At 35.5% G+C, this 21,066-nt stretch overlaps 1 protein-coding gene across 2 annotated transcripts; it reads right to left on the bottom strand.

Annotated features, from left to right (window-relative positions):
- Positions 1 to 182: 182 nt before the first annotated feature.
- Positions 183 to 20,928, bottom strand: LOC138333875 (HAUS augmin-like complex subunit 6). Of its 2 annotated transcripts, none has more exons than XM_069282518.1 (18): positions 20,812 to 20,928; positions 18,746 to 18,915; positions 17,431 to 17,526; positions 16,977 to 17,058; positions 16,520 to 16,649; positions 16,079 to 16,250; positions 14,608 to 14,715; positions 13,907 to 13,988; positions 12,779 to 12,952; positions 12,316 to 12,418; positions 10,260 to 10,459; positions 9,460 to 9,571; positions 8,785 to 8,920; positions 8,252 to 8,388; positions 6,144 to 6,392; positions 4,667 to 5,518; positions 4,156 to 4,317; positions 183 to 2,817 (listed from the first exon to the last, which is right to left on the bottom strand). In XM_069282518.1, exons 2-18 carry the CDS (start codon positions 18,847 to 18,849, stop codon positions 2,084 to 2,086), a joined length of 3,633 nt encoding a protein of 1,210 aa, XP_069138619.1. In that variant the 5' UTR covers positions 18,850 to 18,915; positions 20,812 to 20,928; the 3' UTR covers positions 183 to 2,083. The 2 variants fall into 2 exon arrangements, with proteins under 2 accessions (XP_069138619.1, XP_069138620.1); XM_069282519.1 differs by having other exon boundaries at positions 6,144 to 6,389.
- Positions 20,929 to 21,066: the final 138 nt, after the last annotated feature.

Raw genomic sequence — 21,066 nt, 5'->3', positions numbered from 1 at the left:
TGCATTTTGAGGAAATGTTTTTGAAAAAAGACCTCTGACAGACCTAGAGCTTGGCCCCCATGTTGGCCATAAAAAGACACACTTGTGGTTGAAATGTTTTAGGGTCACCTATGGTAGCCTCAAATGTTAGCAAATCAATTGATTATAAGAGATAACATATTGAAAATAAAACGAACACCAAATTTCCATTTAAAATATTTTAATGCCTGAAAGTAATGCAGATTTCATTAATCAATGGATGAATGCACCTAGTATCACAATCTGAATATATAATGCCTAAACATTAATTATCTTGTGCATGTAGCAAGGCAAATCTTGGGACAATATATTGTAAACATATATTTTTGCAACGGCAACAATACTAAACCTGCTTCAAAATTACTTTTTGTCGATCTTTGTCCATGTGTTGTGACTAATGCAAAAAGTAGCTTGACCAAGTTTCGTTACAATCGAATATCATTAACATCATAAAAATGGATTTTAATTCAAATTTCAATTTAGACATCCATGCTGCTGAAAAGCAACACCTAAGCCTCTCCTATCGTTGAAAGCGAACCAAAAACACGCTATATACTGAAAGTTGTATCTGGATCAAGTGAAATATTGTGAAATGCGTAGATATTGCAGCACTGACCTAAGGCTTTGAGCTCCTGTATTAAAAAATAAATAAATCTAATTCTAGTATTTACAATTAAAATCTTAATAACTTTAAATTCATTGATTCCTACTACCTAGTTGTTCAAAAATATTGTATAACATAAAATGTTTGTGTAGAAACTTTCATTTTTCCTGTGGTTGTTGATAAACCACGAATAAAGAAACAATGATTGTTTTTCTCGTGCATTTAATTGGAACCATTGTCCAATATTTTACCACAGATGTTTCTACCCACGATAGCTTCAAACCACAAAATAATCTAACCATAAACATTTTACATTATAATAACAGTTTAAAATGGAAATATTCATTTTAATCAAAGTTAACAAAATATCAAGTTGTTAAATTAATAACTAAAATACAAGATGATTAAAATATATTATAATGTCTGTATTAGGTCTAATCCAGGGCCTCAAATTTTTCATTCAAAATCAGCACTTGTAAAAAGTATGGTTTTGCTGAAAAGCATTTATTTTGTAGTCACTTAGCATAAAGAATTGCTCCTAAACATATACAAAGGAAACCCCATTCTCATATACATATTGTCAGCTGTGGATCATCTGTAATAAACCTAAGGCCAAAAAAAAAAAAAAGATGTCGGTTTAGGGTTACCCGACCGATCTTTATTTTTTACCCCCGACCCTAATTTTTTTCCCTCACTTTTCCACAAAAAAATATTAAAGTCAGGATTTTGATCTCAGATGCTGGTTCCAGCCATCATTTTTAGAGTGAAAAACACAAAAAAAAGAAGAAAAAAATCCTCCCGACCGACCAACCCCCCCCCCCCCCCCCTTTTTTTTTTTGCCAATGTAACCCTAATTAACCATATTTTTTTTGGCCTAATGTAAATCTTGAATAAAAAAAATTGTTGACTTGTGCTAGGAATTTTGATGTTTACATGTAAGACTGTCTAAATTTTAGTATAAGGTATACCATTATACTTTTTCTGGTTCATTTGTGAGAAAAATATTAAAACATTGTAGTTATTTTCAGAATGTATTGAATTGCTAAGAAGCTATATGTCTTCAATAAAATGCTTAGGTTTCACAAAGCTTCAAGAAAACGTTTCAATGAGCATGATATACACAAGTGCAGTGGGAAAAGTTTTTACAAATTTATATGTTTACTGACTAATCTATAAATAATTCTGATTTGTTTATACTACATATGTTTCTTTAGAATTATTTGATAGAACAAATCAATTGTTTTGATAACCTGAATATGCACTAATGCTAAATCAATGTAAAATGAAAATGATTATACTATAGTTCTATATTAGACATTCATAGATGACATAGGCAAATTTCTGTAGTAAAGTTAAAAAGAGTTTCAAATTTTTAAGAAACAAACAGTAGAAATCTGTTTAACTTAACCAACAATAACAGAAAGATAAACTGCTTAAAAACAATATACTTCAATACAGCTATCAAGATTCACCTCTAATGTTAGCGGAAGTTTGTTTGAGCTTCTGAAACCATGCAGTAAGATTGTTACGGTCCACTGACCCATCATTTAAAGACATGGTAAAAGAATTTTGGTTAGAACTTGGAGCCGATACACTAGAAATCTGTCCAGGGATCCTTGATTGAGCTTGAGATTTTCCTGGAGTTCCTCCTTCCAACTGGAATCCTCCCTTCAACGGAACAAAAGAATCATCTAAATCGTCCACTAATTCTAAATCTTGTCCTTCTAGAAAGAGAATGCCATCCTCAAGACCTGCATCCCCATCATCAATACCCCCTGACCACTGTCCAGTGGACTTCGCACCTCCTGACCACTGTCCTGAGGGAGCTATGTTCACTAGCCAGGGGCTCGTCTGTAGGTGCAGGGAATTGTCTATCACTGGTTGATGTGGAGTAAGAGATATAAGGATGTCATTATCATCTGCTTTCTCATCTGTCTGAGGAAAGTTTGGCTTGGTATACACTTGATCGCCCAAACTTCCAGTTTTAACACTGTCCAGACTTGTGAACCCTCTGATGAGGTCAAGTTTGGGTGATCTGCCTTTGTCCTCAAAAATTCCTTGCATGCCATCTGTGATTTCGTCCATGGACATGTTTGGAAGTTGAATGTCGTCTAGCTGTTCTCCGTCAATTTCTCCCAGACCTTCAAATGTAGGAAAGTTACCGTCTCCCGCCCCTCCTAAATCAATGCTAAGTCCTGTAAATAACAATTAAAACATTTATTCAATACAGTGGACCCGCGATAATCCGGACGCCGGTAGTCCGGAAAACTCACAATCCGAACGGAAATGTCAGGGAACGGATTTCCGTAACGTTATTTATACTCACTAGTCCGGAAATTTGTATTCAGAATCCGGAACTCCATTTTGGGAACGGAATTTCATTTTTGTTAATAAATTCCTGCAATAATCCGGACAAATTGTTGTCGCCACGTGCCGAGAAAATCCAAGGCCAGCTACAGTCATGTGTACAATACACACAATCACTTGACACTGAGTGTGTTGTCATAACGACGGCTACCAGGCCATAGCCACGGGCGTTTACCTGAACACCTTTCACACGGGTACATGCAGTCATGTAACGGTTCATTGGTTTTCTATAGGAGATCAAACTTCAGTGTTGTTATTGAGATACGCAATATATGTTTAGCCACACACTTTTAAACATGCAGTTTGAGCTTGGGTACGGGTATGTATGCTGTAGATACCTTACTTGTTTCGCATGCAGAATATATCGCTATGAGTATCGAATACAATAAAGTGAGATAATACTCACAAAATTAATAAGAATTTTAAATGTATGTGAATCTATTCGAATTCATCGTCTGTGGTATAAGATATAAAGGCTACGGCATATGCCATTTACACGTGTGTGACATTGTGCACGAAGTTAGACGTGAACGGGCGCGTGTTTGTTACAAACGTCTGTAAGTCAGAAAGCAAAGACTTGTAGAAATGGTCATTAAAAACACACATTATACAAAATAACAATTATATGAGTTTATAAAATGTTCACAACTATTTGCTATCATAGTTTTTTATGCCAAGAACGTAGATGATATTGATCCTTTGTTAGGCAATTTGCCGTACGATAGATCAAGAGTGGGATACGTAGCTATATGCATACATAGTACACAATTAACAATGGCTTTAGGTTTCGTATTTTGAAGAAGAAATAAGTTTATTCAATATTTTTAACGTAATGATATAAAAATACCTATAAATCATAACAAACGAAGGATTATCGAGGGTCCACTGTAAATATTATTTATTTTACAATTTTAACCATCTAAATTTGATAGAATATAAGCAAATCTAATTTTCTGATTTTCCCTTTTGACTTAAATTACCACTGAAAATGCAATACAGAAATTCAGAGAAAAATCCTTAATTTCAGACATTTCTTTCTTTATTAAATGCTTTCCCATGAGAAAAATTTAGGAATTTTGATGGAATCAACAGTTTCAGTAAGCTCCTCTGTTTCTCTGAATCAGACTTCTTATAGGTATCAGACTGGCCTGGTGCTTACTCCTTACCTGTGTCTGAGAAAGACAGGTTTGTTCGTTTCCCCGACTTTGGGGAATCTGTAGTTTTCAAGGCCTCCTTCCACATGTCCCTGACATCTTTAGACAGTGGACTGTCCACCATAATCATAGGCTCTGGCTCCGGCTGGTCAGCTTCTGGCATCGTGTCACATACTGTTGTACAACAATTACACAATAGACTCAGTGGAAAACATTTTCTTTAAAAAGCATCATGGTTTGTTAAGGTACAGTAAATTCTGCAATCGTAGAAAAAGAAATTGAAATGTTTGCTTATTTTTTTTTGGTTGAATCATTCAATATCTGACAATAATATACAATTTTTTTTCTTATTTTAAAACAAATGCTGTCTTAGTCTTCACTGTATTGTTCAATATAACTTGACAAAAAGACGAATTACTTTTAATAAATGAATAAGTACATAGATTGAGAAGCAATAGACATTACTGTTGAATTCATATGGAATTATGTAATAATTTATGTTTTTCGCTTTTACTTGACTGACCTTCCATATGTGACTTCATTAAAGCTCTAGCTGAAGTTGGACATGACTCGTCCGATTGATTCAAGTCATCATCAGCGCCTGGAGACCCAAAATCAAGTTTAAAGGACGTTTCAGGCCCATTACTGATTGGTAGTGAGTGGTCTGAATGGTACTGAGGTGTAGGGAGTCCTGAATTCACCGATTCTTTGTCGCTCTTGTCCAACGGCAGAAACTCTGGCTGCTCAAGTTCAAATGAATCATTATGAAGCGTATGTTTAGAACTATCAAGCTCAACAGATTTATTGTGATTTTCTGTACTAATTAACCTCGACTTTGAGGTGTTCATAGGGATGGAGTGACCAGAGTGAAGGCTAGAATGAGGCGATTGGTCATCCATGTCCACCAAACCTGAGGGTCGAGACAAGTTCGAGCTGATTGAGTGGACACTACCTCGTACAGATGACTGACCGGATTGATGCGAGTCTTCCGATCTTGGCGAATTTTTGAATTCCTGTGAGTGTTCTAAAGAAACATGTGAGGGTGAATTCCCTGTTAAACTTTCCAATAGGGATCGGGTTGTCTGTGACCTTGGAGACTCGTGGTATGACCTCGAAATGTTCTTTAGTGAATCCTGTGAATGTTTAGATACATCTGAAATTGGTGATCGCTGTGATTCTGAACGTTGTGAGCCATGTGGAGAGTTTATAGAACTAGACATTTTCTTGGTGTTGAACCTTGGTGAATCGTGCACTGAATGTTGCGATAGATTTGCCTCTCCACGAGATGACCCAGATTTCGGGGACTGTTCAAAACCTGACAGTGACCCTCCTTCTAATTCTCTGGACTTTTTGATGTAAGCACTCATTAAATCCTCTGAAAAATAATAGAATTTCTAGCAATATCCACAATTAACGATTAGTGCTTTTAGTATTTTTGCCATGATCAATATCATAAAACATGTTTAAAAGAAAACTAGTATAAAATGTAGCATTAAAGATCAAATTTCTTAATACTGCCATGTGGCTTGTGCAGCCAAAAGTTTTACTATTGAACAATCACCTTGTGAAAAACATTTAAATTAAATAATGGATATTATACAAGATTCTTTTTTTCTTTATCTATAAAAGCTATAAACAAAAGATCTGAGAGGGATCTTGCCGCCCATCAAAGAATAATCTACATCTGACAATGGAAAGAGGGACATTTTCAAACTTTCACTACATATGAAATCCTTTAAGAAAGATCCTTTAGAACTTTCTGTGAAATAGCACTAACAAGAATTGTTAATGGACGGAATGACAAACGGATTATGGACGAAAGGCAATTTGAAAAGTCCACCATGATCACATGGTGGACTTAAAATATTAGTTGCTATAAATGTCAGTCACCTTCTCTGCTGAAGGTGTTTAGATATATATGGCTACATTTGAAGCATGAAATGTGCAGTTGGCAATATTTCAGTGTATGTTTACATCATCAGCTGTAGAGGTATCCTTACCATCATCGGATTGATCCAGTAAGTGAGGGGCCATCATTCTATTGACGATGACATCACTGGGTGAGAGAGTGGCCGGTGACCTTTGAACCATGGTAGGAGGAGTCCTTGGGGAGGGGTGTTTTGGGGAGGTGTTTTCTACAGGGCTGCCCCCAGTACAACTGGTGATACCAGTGAGGGTACGATCCCCACTACTGAGGGACTGCTCCCGCGACGACGATGTGGCACTCTGGTACGAGTTCTCAAATCCTACTGACAAACACACAGAACAGGATAAACAAAGGAATGTTCATCACTGCAACATGATTTTGAAAAAGTACCACAGAAATGAATTTACAATGTCTAGATTTCCAATATGTACCAACTTTCCATTGAACTTGGCCTTGATTTCTCAAAACAAAATGTGAAACTATTTCTAATTTCAATATGTAAATTCTTTTCACAACTGACTGATCGCCAGACAGTATATAGCCATGCCTCCCGCTTGCAACTGACAAGTACGCAATCAAGTCATAGGAAATTTTGTAACATACACAATACAAAGTGCAAAGTCACGTCCGGTTTGATCAAAGGCTGGCAATCATTCAATTTTAAGTCTGTTTTTTATGTAAAGTTTGAATCAAGAACTCAGGACCAGTGTGACACAATGACATGACACATCATGGTATATACTTATTTATTGTACTTCGCATTGTATATAACTTAGGGCTGTTCCAGCAAAACATATATGGTAGGGGGGGGGAAGGCACTTTGAAATTTGGAGACCCACCGATAGAAGCGATTTTCAATTTTGTTGACCCCCACACATATCTATTTTTTTGTAAATAAGACCATGGTATATAAGTGATTTAATTTTGTATTTAGCTCAGACATCTTTTTGGATTGACATATTTTGATTTCTAGTATCACCGAAGAGTCCTAGGACAAACTATTGTTTGATGTGCTGCATCTATTTTGAAATTTGTATAAAGGAATAGTCTTCCTAGAACCAGCAGAAAATCTACTTAAGATGCTGAAGTGTTGCACAAGCGTAGAGTAGACATCTGAACATTCACACTTGCGCTTGTGAACTGCCACTTTTTCCTCAACTTGCATAGTAATACAAGTGAATTCAAATAAAATATGTTGATTACAACAGTATTTTGCCAAACACTTTTGTTTCTCTGTACCATTGCCATGTTTGATTGAATATAATATGTTTTCGATAAATATTCTGCCATTATTATATCAAAACACCCAGAAAATAAATAATTGTTTTTATTGAAGATGAACAACCTATTAGTATTGTCAGAAATTAACATTTTTCTCAACAGTTATTTTGCAGTCAGGATGACTGACAGCATTATAAAACACAAATTTTGCATTTTATTTCAAAAGGTTACAAATGCTTCTGATAGACCCACCCACAGAAGTGATTTTATTGAAACGCCACCTTGGCACAGAAGTGATTTTATTTTGATCCCACCATGGCACTTACTATTTTTTAAAGTGCCTTCACTGGGTGCCATATATGTTTTGCTGGAACAGCCCTTATAAGCAATGCATCACATGTAACTATATGTAAACAAACATTGTCCTTGCCACTAACACGCAACTAGTAGTATATTGACTAACCCGGTATATGTATGCGACTATTTATCTTACTAGTCTGTATTCCCCAACATGAGTTCCTAACCCAACAGACTCCCCTCCGAGGGATGTCGCCTCGTAGCCTACATCCTGGAGTCTTTCCCTCAACTGGGGTCTCTCTAAATTCCCAGTATATCTAACAACCTTACACCTACTTCGCCCCTCCCCTTTGTACATATATTGAAAAGGCACGTGCGGCCTAAACTATATAATTCCGATTAAACCCAAATCTTATCCGTCACCGCTGACCGCTTTGGTAAACTGCAAGTCAGGGTCTGCCCTGCCTACCGTGCAAGACAATACTGCTGCTTCACCTATCAATCTGCAGTTTGTTTTACTTTCCCATATGTGCTATATCAAATGTACTTTCAAACTACTTGTTATAAACTAAATATTTACCCATTTTGTTAAACGAGATAGCCTTTACAAGTCTTATTTAAATATACAATTTTTCCTATTGGATATTGTACATCCAGCTGTACCTGTGTGTGCTGGACGAGCAGTAGAGTAGGATTTACTGTTAGTGAGTGTAGCTTGTCTCTGGTCCGGAGGGTTCCGCGTCTTTGCTCCCTTACTTGGCATCTTACTGACCTTTCTTGGCACCTTTGTTGCTGGAGCTCTGAAAGGTCAAGGTCATTCTAAAGCTTTTACCAAGATCAAGCAGGCCATAATTCTAAAGTTTTTACTAGAGATTTTAGTGAATTGAAGATCAAAGTTTTACAGATTCTATGTTGATTTTTTTCTTTTACATTTCAATTCCATTATGCATTCAATTGTGACTAGGTTCAACTAGGGTCATTATCATAGTAAAATGAACACTTCATGGGTAACATGATAGTCATTAATTAGGTTTGTCTCAATTGTTTCTCCAAGTAAGGAAAATATCGTTCTGCTCAAGATTTTGGGTTCATGTTACACTTACCAGGTACACATCTACCTAGCAGGATTAACACTAACATAAAGAATTCATTGTTTTACAATGAGTTGGTCCAAAACAGAACCTTCATGAACCTACTTCTTTTTAGCAGCTGATGAACTAATGTTGACTCTAGGTACATATTCAGGCGAGCCCTGAAACAGCTTTTCGTGTCCCTGCCGGACGGACTTTGCAATACCTTGAACCAGTTTACTGGCAGCTTCAGGTGTAGTTTCTACAGGTGTTAACAGAATATACAATCAGTTAAGTTTGTATTATCACTAGGAACTTGAGTTGCAATATAATATATATACACTTTCAAATTTTAGACACTAATCGTACATGGTTATTTCATCCGTATATGGCTGATAATGTATACAAGATGTTCATCCAACCATGTCATACAGCCATGGCATGAATATCGTAACACACCTGGGTAATTACATTACTATGATGCCATAATCAATATATGATGTGTTATTGTCTCTGTATATAGAAACGTTACATTTGAGCCTGATTTCTATTGTTTTACATATAGATACAAAATTTTTAGTTTCACTTATATTTCCATTGATAAAAGTTATGAGATAAATAGAATCTTACATTCATGGCTAAGTAATATGAAGTTTACCAAATTTGTTAAATAATTTGATAAGCTAAAGGGTTGTGGCATATCAAATTATTGAACTCATTTGATAAGTTTCACATCACATAGCCATTTGAGAAATATCCTTAATTTTTTATATATATATCTACCTTAACAAGGTAACATACCATTCTGAGGAGTCCGGCTTAATGCAGATCTAACAGATACGCCCCCCTCAAAGGCCTGGCCCGGCGTAAACGATAACGAGGGTGATGGCTCCATCAACCCCAAACCAAGATTCTGTATAAACAAAGAATCATAGAAGACATGCTGAAACACTAAGTGTATTGACAATGAGTTTGGAAAACAGCAATAATCTTTCAATATACATGTGTGTTTACTTGCATTTTATTACATTTCATGGTTTATATTCAGTAATTATCTACGTGTTTGTCTTTATCATTTAAATTATATGATAAACTATATAATAAGCATGGGTCTATTCCGTCTATGAGTATTACAGAGTTAGCTCCCTTCCTGGCTGGTATCCATTGTGATGTCATTATTTTGTGGGCACAATTCACAATATTTTTTTTAGAAAAGTATGACAGTATGCTCGCAAACACATGACAATCAATACCCACAAGGGCAGATAACTCTGTAATATGCAAATACAGTATCAGTAATGACCTTAATTATTGCTTTTTCCAGATCCAATTCAAATTGAAAAGTCACGGCAAAGTCCATGAGCAAACACACAAAATTTCAGAAGTATTACTCATGGACTCGTGTATTTAAATACATGATGTAGTGAAAATAAAATTTGATTGGTAAAATCAATATGTGTGTACCCCATCTCTGATCTAGTAAACTCGGAAACTGTTGTTCATGTAAAATCTTTGAAATTAAAAAATAGGCCAAAAATACAGATACAAATATTTCTTATCAATGAACCTGAATAATCGCAGTTAAATAATAATGTACAAACTGTTGATCTTGTGCTGCGTGGAGTACTATTCTGATTGTGGCTATCGAGTTGGTCTCGGAGCTGCTCCACAGACTGCTTTAGTTTGGGTAGATTTACTGATACTTCCTTCTTCAGTGTCCTTGTGTTGGTCAGGTAGGCATGGTTACTGTGTACCTGTTGAGTGACCGCACCTAGGTCATCGCTGAAGTCAGGTACACCAACTGGAAAAAAACATAAGAGAAACTGTGAAACTAGAACTGTAAGCCAATGTCTTACTAATGGTAAAACGTCTTATCAACAGCTAAGGTCATTAAAGGGACAATTCAGTCTGAGAGAACATTAAAATTTGTATATATATCGGAAAACCCCAGTTCTAATGGAAATTAGATCAGTCTGTTTAACTGTGATATGCCAGAAAAGTCCATGGTGGTGAAATGCATGTGAAATGTTCAAACTCGCTCGCTGTCCGCTATTACACATAGTAGTCGAACATCTTGTATGCCGAACCCTGTCTCTTGTTCGTAGAGTGATGCAACTTTTGTCTAGAACTGCTCAAATCGCTCTGACAGTAGTGTGTATACTTTATCAGGTGAATTATCTTGTCTCAAAATCATTTTATCACCTCCTCAGTGGTTATGTAGTTCATTTGTTTAACGTGCGTGACTTTTGCTCGGGTATGAGTACAGCGTACATATTGTACCTGCTTAATCGTATTGATCAACGATTTGTTATTACAACGGTATCAATTAAAATTCTAAACATTGACGTGTAATTTGTCAATATTATATTTTTTTTGTTTCATAAGAAATGTAGAACAATACATTTATGCCATAGTTTGCTTCTTGGTTATGTTAAATAATTAACCTGAGTGAATTGTCTCTTTAATATGTGCCAGGAGTACCTAAAGAAAAGCCACCGACCTGCAGTCAGTACCTACATTGTCTCAATAATTTCTATTCTGTAATGTTCATGACCAGGAAAGAGATTGAGGATTTTGTAACAAGTAGTAATTGATTTTTACTATTATCTTTATAATCCTTTGTATGTGAATACATAGTTACATACTGCATGTTATCAGAATAATCAACAGGTTATTGGTCAGAATGTTTACTTACCTTGGTGTAATCTTTCTTGGTCAGAATGTTTACTTACCTTGGTGTAATCTTTCTTGGTCAGAATGTTTACTTACCTTGGTGTAATCTTTCTTGGTCAGAATGTTTACTTACCTTGGTGTAATCTTTCTTGGTCAGAATGTTTACTTACCTTGGTGTAATCTTTCTTGGTCAGAATGTTTACTTACCTTGGTGTAATCTTTCTTGGTCAGAATGTTTACTTACCTTGGTGTAATCTTTCTTGGTCAGAATGTTTACTTACCTTGGTGTAATCTTTCTTGGTCAGAATGTTTACTTACCTTGGTGTAATCTTTCTTGGTCAGAATGTTTACTTACCTTGGTGTAATCTTTCTTGGTCAGAATGTTTACTTACCTTGGTGTAATCTTTCTTGGTCAGAATGTTTACTTACCTTGGTGTAATCTTTCTTGGTCAGAATGTTTACTTACCTTGGTGTAATCTTTCTTGGTCAGAATGTTTACTTACCTTGGTGTAATCTTTCTTGGTCAGAATGTTTACTTACCTTGGTGTAATCTTTCTTGGTCAGAATGTTTACTTACCTTGGTGTAATCTTTCTTGGTCAGAATGTTTGCTTACCTTGGTGTAATCTTTCTTGGTCAGAATGTTTACTTACCTTGGTGTAATCTTTCTTGGTCAGAATGTTTACTTACCTTGGTGTAATCTTTCTTGGTCAGAATGTTTACTTACCTTGGTGTAATCTTTCTTGGTCAGAATGTTTACTTACCTTGGTGTAATCTTTCTTGGTCAGAATGTTTACTTACCTTGGTGTAATCTTTCTGGGTCAGAATGTTTACTTACCTTGGTGTAATCTTTCTTGGTCAGAATGTTTACTTACCTTGGTGTAATCTTTCTTGGTCAGAATGTTTACTTACCTTGGTGTAATCTTTCTTGGTCAGAATGTTTACTTACCTTGGTGTAATCTTTCTTGGTCAGAATGTTTACTTACCTTGGTGTAATCTTTCTATATAAAGATGCAAACACAGATTCCAGAGCTGTAGTAGACTAACCAGGTTTAACTTTCCTCCGTGAAATGTGTTGTCTACATGTCGCTGTAACCAGAGATTCATTAATAAATAATCAACAGGTATAAAGTAAAATATGTACCTTGTACAGGAGATATTTCTCAATCTGTCAGATTATTTATCTACAATCATCTTTTAATACTTTAACAGAGTAAATGGATAATTAGTTACAGTTCCGTTTGAGCGTGTATCAAGTAAGGGTTTTGGTTATCTAATAACTGCCATATACATTTGATCCGGCAAAAATACCTCTAAAAGTTATCACTGTCACGTTTCTGGTTTTGCATAAATTAAGTCGAGTATGTGTAACATATGTGCAAGTAAGCAGTCATTCAGAAGATTTGTGGGAGCACATTATGTAACTGATCCTTATATAAGTTGACTTACCTGTCTGATTTCCTGTTCACACTCCCTAAGGAGTAGATCGGGTACTTTGATATTAATACTAGCAGCATCAATTTTATGTTGACTCATGGTACGATCTACTATGGATTCAATGACCTCCCTCTCCGCAGCCTCACGCTCGCAGAAGTCGTTGACCTGCTTCCACATGTCACGTACCTGTGAGGTGATACAAACATCTGTATATACTGGACTTTGGAGAGTTGTATCATTACAATTACCTTAGAGAATTGAGATTTTTTCCAAACTTTTCATACAGTATACAAAATGCTTATTAAAGAGAAAGACCAACATATTATGGAGGATTAATTTCAAATCCTTCTTTTATTTAAAGAACTAAACTGAAAGTCTTTAAAATTTGTAAATTTGACCAGAAGCATCAATTTCCCATATAGACCTTTATATTAAACAAATGGTCTTTATAAAACTCCAAGTATGTGTGGTGGATTGTGGAATGATGCAACTGTATACTTACCTGCTGTATTCTCTGAGTACGTGTGGTGGATCATGGAATGATACAACTGTAAACTTACCTGCTGTTTTCTCTGAGTATGTGTGGTGGATTGTGGAATGATACAACTGTAAACTTACCTGCTGTATTCTCTGAGTATGTGTGGTGGATTGTGGAATGACACGACTGTAAACTTAATTGCTGTATTCTCTGAGTACGTTTGGTGGATTGTGGAATGATACAACTGTAAACTTACCTGGTGTATTCTCTGAATACGTTTGGTGGATTGTGGAATGATACAACTGTAAACTTACCTGCTGTATTCTCTGAGTACGTTTGGTGGGTTGTGGAATGATACAACTGTAAACTTACCTGCTGTATTCTCTGAGTACATTTGGTGGATTGTGGAATGATACGACTGTAAACTTACCTGCTGTTTTCTCTGAGTATGTGTGATGGATTGTGGAATGACACGACTGTAAACTTACCTGCTGTATTCTCTGAGTATGTGTGGTGGATTGTGGAATGATACGACTGTAAACTTACCTGCTGTATTCTCTGAGTACGTTTGGTGGATTGTGGAATGATACGACTGTAAACTTCCGTGCTGTTTTCTCTGAGTATGTGTGGTCGATTGTGGAATGATACGACTGTAAACTTACCTGCTGTATTCTCTGAGTACGTTTGGTGGATTGTGGATCAAATTCATTGTCATAACAATCGGATCTTCTTCTCCTTATCGGGCTGAAATGTAAAAGAAGAATTACTTACTTGTGCAGTAGTTTCATAGTTTCCATTAAGATTATAAGCCTCCTTCGTATGTGAATATGAAGGATTCTACCCAAGAGTTACAAATGTAGTAATACTTTAGACTTGCCATGAATTTTACATTTTGTGATACTGAGGCCAGATTATCCCCGTCCTTCATATCCACAAATTCCCATAAAGATTTACCATCATTTTGAAGACTGGAAATATGCGTTTTAGATGCATCTTTGTGTTTTAGGATAATATATATTAAAGATGCTCCATCCCTGACATATGATTTTTTCCCCCATCAAAATCAGGAGCAGGCAATTTAGTATATTTCTTCAGTTACAAAAGTTACTTACTTTACACCATTACCACCATTGCAAAGTTTGAGCTTCTTACTTCACTCCAAGACAAAAAATATATGTATTTCGTAAAATTTTTTCCATTAAAAATGGTTAATGATATGTAAAGCTGAAAATTTCCTATGCATTCTAAAAATTGGTAAGCATGCTATGAATGAAAAAATAATTCTAAAAGAAATCAAACGTAAAATTTTCCCTAAATAGAAAGTAATGGCATGAATCCCCAATAGATATTCTGTGATACCAACCTGCCTCGCGCGACAGCAGAATCTGCAGCTTGCTGTTTGAAAGTCCGCTCTAGATGTTCTTTCTCCCTCACTTCCTTTGATTGTTTTCGATAGTCTTTAACCAGCTCACTGTAAGACAAAGGCCCAACAATAGTAATGTTTCAACATGTAATTGAGACAATGCCTCACTATCATTTAACAGTCTTAGACTTCAGTTTTTGCTTAGCCAATCAGAAAAGACTTTTTGTAATGTCATCTTTGATTGGCTAAGTCTAAACTTAAAGACAGTTTTGGACTGGGTTTCAATAACAGGCGGTGCCCGGTACTTTTTGCCGGTTGAACCTGGCTGTGGTACTGCCTGATTTGGGCTAAATCACATTATATAGCATACAGATGGTATAGAAAAGTACCCCCTGAAATTGCAATTGTACCGCCTCTCCTGAAAGATAATGAAAACCCTGAGTTCAAGATTGTTGAATGATCCTGAGACTAGGTCCAACTACAGTAATGTTTCGATATAAAATTGAGACATGGACAACTACAGTCATTTCATATGATATTAATATATTATTCAGACAACTTTACAGTAATATGAAATTAAACAAATCATTACATTCATGCATAAAAATTCTCATTCCTTAATTTGTAGCTAAGAGGCACTTGTTAGTTGGATAATTAAAATTTCCTATGATTAGTATCTAGTGTATAGATGAATCCTGACAAGCTTTCATTTGATGAAGGCTAACAATCAAAGTGAAGGTCACAGTGACCTACTTTTGGAGCATAACACACTACCTTACAATTGTGAAAGATGCTCCACTGCCGACAGACCATAAATGATACCCATCATTTGAGCAATAACTGGTGTTTAATCGTGTATATATATGTCTAATTAACACAAAAAGTAATTTAAAATAATTTATTTTGCTTTCGGTGCATGCGCAATCAGTATTGCATTCCATACAGGACATAGTACCACGGATTTTTTTCGGGATGCAATTAATTATTTTTGATATTTTCATCTTAAAGTAAAAAAAGAAGCTCAAACTTTTCAATGGTGGTAATGGTGTAAAGTAAGTAACTTTTGTAACTGAAGAAAAATACTAAATCGTCTGCTCCTGTTTTTGAAAGAGAAAAATTACCATTTGCCAGCGGTGGAACATCTTTAAGTTTTTATTGATTAGTATTACTGGAAGTAGAGGTTGGGACAGAAAACTAAACTTGGTCATCAGACCTACAATGAAAGATATATATGAAGCATGAAAAAATTCCTTTGAATTACAAAGAATTAGTATGAATTCACCATATGGTCAAACAATTTTGAATAAGTTACCATCAGTAATGTTTTGGAAGACATAAAATTTGAAGATTCAGTACATTTCGTTTACAGACAAATCACTAGGATCTGAGAGGATCAGAGCCAAAAGGGGTTGAAATGGCTTAAACTTCAAAATTAAAACGTTCTAATTGTGTTTCTATAAACCATGCCTACCCAGTATAGGCTTTCCACTCTCTATTTAACATTAGCGTTGTCTGAGATTCTTCCAAAAATTTCTTTCGCAGACGAACTACAGCACATTGCATATTCTTGGCTATCACATCCCCGAGGGCGTCCGTCTGAGAAGACAACTGGGGGTATCGAAGCTGCTCAAAGTCTTTCACACCTGAAACAATAATTAAAAGGCCATTGAAATCAGGAAAATATGACATTAAAATAGCAACAAAATTTAGAATTTTGGGTAAATCAAGCTAGAAAATAATAATTTTCAGATGTCTAAAATTGTAAGACTGCAAAATGTACCATCTTCTTTCTGTAATAATGTCTTATAAGTACATATAACATACCATTTTCTTTCTGTAATAATGTCTTATAAGTACATATAACATACCATCTTCTTTCTGTAATAATGTCTTATAAGTACATATAACATACCATTTTCTTTCTGTAACAAGGTCCTAAGTACGTATCCAGAGAAGTGAAACAACAGATCGTAGAATTTGTCCCCTCCTGGAGACATGAAATGTGAAGCAACGATTCTCGGCAGGTGTGCCTCTGGCTCCGTCTGAAATAAATGAAACGAACATTTCGTTACACTATAAGGAAAATGTTTGTAGAGTTACGAATTGCTTCCTTAATGAAAGAAGATCAATATTTAATCAAAGTTTACGGGCCAAATGCAAATCACTTGCGCATTACATGAAAATTAGTCGTTCAGAAATATAAGATGAATTACAGTAGTATTCTGGTATAATAAGTAAGAATAAAGCTGTTACTTGTTGATTCAAGATATTATTTCGTATTCAAAGAATTTATTTTTTTCATTTTCGAATTTTGTTTCCTTTAAAACGATTTTAGATGTCTTGTGTTGCTTATCCCTATGGTATATTACCTTTGCGATGTTGACCAGCCAGTTGTGACATGTACGTCGGAACTGCTGTTCTTGTTGTTTATCTAGTACAGGCCAACAGTCTCTATAAAACAACAATTAAATAAACACAATATATATTGGAAAAAGAACTATGTGAAAGTTCTCATATTTCTTAATCTATATTGATACAAAAATATGATATTATTTTTTGGAATAATATGAATATATATATATATATATATATATGCTCCCAAATGGTTGTTTAGGGAGTTGTTTAGCAAACTCACCAATGCATTTTTATAGCTACATTATCAGAATTGAAATACAAGTTGGAATCAACAGGTTATTTATAAAAGTTTGATGAATTTAAAGGTTGAAAAGGGGAAAATCATTCATAGTCCTTTTCCTCTCACGTTAACAGTATCTTTTTGACACAATACTTTATATGAATTTTTTGCATCAATAACATCCTTACCTGAATTCTTCTCTGCACATGATAGGGTTGAGCTTGTTAAAAAGAAAGTGAAGCACCACTTCGGCTCCTTTCTTGTTTGGAAGGTTAAACATATCTCTGGAAAATTCAAAATGGAATCAATCACAAACAGAAACTGATAATACAAACATCACATTTTTGTATTAATGTTCTATCTTCAATCTTTTTGTTAACCTTGATTAGTATAATCAAAACCTGAGTCTTTCTTTTCATATACCGTATTCGACCCAATAAGCGCCCATGTCCCTATGAGAGCCCCTCCCAATTTTGAGGCCTTTATTTCAATTGCCCAGGCCTAATTAAAGACCAAAACCTGTACAGATTTTCAATAATTTCGTCTTATTAGAACTTTTTCAAGTTTTAAACGCCCTGGGCGCTTATTGGGTCGAATACAGTACATAAATATAGTCTTTTCCCAAAACTAGGTTATCGATCCCTGCATTGCGGCTGTTTACCGTATGGGGGCACTCCGCTTAAGTAGCAAGTTTCACTTCCGGAGCTATGTTATGGCTTCACTGACAAAGGCGACAATGGCTACCAAGACGAAGAAGTACTGCTGTATTTGCAGAAATTTCAGAGGGAAATGTGTCAATTCAAAAGTGATTACATTGCACAGATTTCCAGCAAACGACACAGTACAAAAAGCATGGTTGCAACGCTGTAAACTCGTTATGAAAATATTCAAATGTATGAAGAGCAGTTTGTTGTGTACCTTTCACACGCTCTATTAATTGTCGTTTAATTCCCGATACTGGCTGGCCGTGATACTTAGGTAGCTCTTCAATTCAGCGACGGTAAACCGCTCCAGGCTATCGTTGTTTACACAAGCCTCTTTAATCCTATTGTCCACCATATTGTTACATTGTGGTCGATAGCCCCCGGAAGTAAGAAAAGTAACAGCGCCCTCTATGCGTAAGGGGCTATAATCTAGTTTTGGGAATGGACTATATGGTACATACTCCAGTTATTCACATTTTTTACTTCTGGAAAATACCAAATGTAAATATCATAATCCTCTGTATTGTCCCTTGAAAATAGGAGCATGTATACAGCTACGTGTACGATACCAATATATTTAATAACTACATCTTAAACAGGGCATATGCATCCAGTAGACCCCTGAGATCTAGAGTATTACTCGAGCTCTCAGAAATCAGATTGGACTCTTCAGTCTGTTTTATTCCTATGACTGTTTGTCATAAGTTTTGACTCTTCAGACTTCTGAGAAATGATGATTTGACTTCTGAATCTGCTAAAAGTCAAGGGTCAACTGGATGTCAGGTGTTAAACAACTTACTTATTAAACGGTAGACTATAGGAGGCTGCCATAGCCCCGGAATCAAAGCCCAACAGTTGTAGGTTGGTGAACAACATCTGCCTCAGGTCGAGTGTGTCACCCATTTTGGTAATTTAATACAGATGCCTTCAAGATCAGTATAATAATTAGATTTTACTGAAAGACTCCATCTAAAAAAAGAAAAGAAAAACATTTTTACAATTATGAATAAATATTTATAAGGGCGCAGCTATCCGTGCCCGAAGCACTTCGAAGGTAACACGTACATGAAAATATAAGAAAAAACCCAATCTTCAAAAACCAATCCTATACACTGACAGCTTCAGTTTGCGACCGCCCTTTTTTTTCTCATACCTATGCCATAATGGGGAAGTGAATCATGGGCAATTACCATGGATATGATGCTTTGAAGTAAGCTCAATGTATAATCAAGCGGTTCAAACGCTCTTATGATCTGACAAACGTTATCTTCATCAGACAGAAGCTCAGTGCTATTGCTCTTTTTTTGTAAGCGTTCAAGTGATTAAGACCCCCTTCCAATATAATCAAACACAAGTTCTCTAATGGGGGTTTCCTTCTCAAATGGGGTTATGAGGACAAGGATAGAGTGTGAATATATGAATAAAAAATAAACAGAAAATTAGGCTCCGTTATTTCCATAAATTGCACTTTTTAAAATTGCATAATATTATTATTAATCATTAATTACTGAAACATCTGGCTGCGCCCTTTAAGGCCTTGCCTTCAATCATATTACAACAGTATTTGGGTAATTACAAAAGTGCACAGAAATACATATGAACCTCTTATTGCATGCCCCTTGAGGCGTAGCAGTTAGAATCTTATGCAAATCACGCCATCTTGCAGGATAGCCATGTAGCAAGAATGCTTGAATCAGACAGATGTGTTACAAGCATTGCCTGTTAAAGTTATATAAAACGAAATTACTGAAACAGACTTGAATCTGTCCGGATTCGGACGCCATCTTCCTGATAAAGCATGATCACAAAGCGCTTGTATCTGTTCAGATTTTTCAGTGTAGGACAAGCTTTTGTGGTAAAAGTATTCTAAATACGGTTGTCTAGAAATTAATCGGGCATTTAAAATCAAATCTGGTTCCATTTACAGATGGAACAAATATATCTGTAGAAGTATAACATGTTCGAGACATTACTTTTATATTTCTCATTAAATGTAAATCACCATCGTGTAACAATAATAATCAGACAATGCTAAGATGCGAAGTAACTGGACACGGAACATATAAAATGTGGAATGACAGCTACATACTAAAAGCGGAATGAAAACGGAACATAGAAAAACACAGAAACATATGAGATAAGTTCAATATTTTCTCTGAGCTTATTAATTAGCAATCTCCAACTTCGCTAGCCAAGGGTACATTGTCTACGATACCGAACGGTATCTTAGACTACTGTACCCTTGGCTAGTGAATGAGCAATCTATGCATCAATCTTTTTATTTTGTTGGTACAAAAAGTATTATTAAAACTGTTCGTCTGTACAAGACCTGGCTACCTTGCACTACCACAAGCTCACAAATTATAAAATGGCTTTCAACAGAACAATCAAAATTGGAAAACAATATCGTCATATCATTGTTTAATTTCCATATAATCTGTCCAATCAAAGGATTTAAGCTTCCGCATAGCCCACTCAGCTTTTTGGGAAGCTAATAGGCCTACTTGTGTTTATTATTTCCAGTTCAGGATTTATACCGGTTATTCCTATTCACTGGAATGTCATTTAATCGAAAATTTAGTGAGAGAGAAAAACCTATAACCTTGCGTTTGAAATTTAAGACATGGACGTCGGAAATTAAATGAAGTTTTATAATATATCAATTCAAATTCAGTGACAACTGACGTAATGGCAACACATTATATAGAGCCCTTGTTTTTCTAAAGTCCATGGTACCAACACTCTGGCAACAGGAATGAACTTGATTTTTAAAGTTTAAAAAAATAATGCCGGTAAAGTGATTTACTTATTCATAACTTATATTTGACATGTTTGAATCATTTTTCGTCCCTTCGGAATGCTTACCCTATATAAGGAAATGTATTGTGTGTTAAATCGAGACAAATGTAAAGGTCCAAATGCTGCAGAATTTGACGTGACTTGCCCCGGTAGCCATATTGAAAGTAGCCGCCAAGTCGGTTACCCGGATGTTAAACAGGAAATAACCTTTTAGCGATAGTGTAAAAAATTTTATTTATAACAAATGTACGTCTTTAAATATTCATTGATAAAATATCAAAAAACATTCTACATTATTAGCTAAATAATAGTTCACTAATT

The sequence above is a fragment of the Argopecten irradians genome, chromosome 10 (genome assembly GCF_041381155.1).
Source record: "Argopecten irradians isolate NY chromosome 10, Ai_NY, whole genome shotgun sequence".
In the NCBI taxonomy this organism is placed as follows: Eukaryota; Metazoa; Mollusca; class Bivalvia; order Pectinida; family Pectinidae; genus Argopecten; species Argopecten irradians.
Note: the sequence above shows the minus strand (reverse complement) of the source record. Positions and strands in the feature narration are given on the sequence as shown.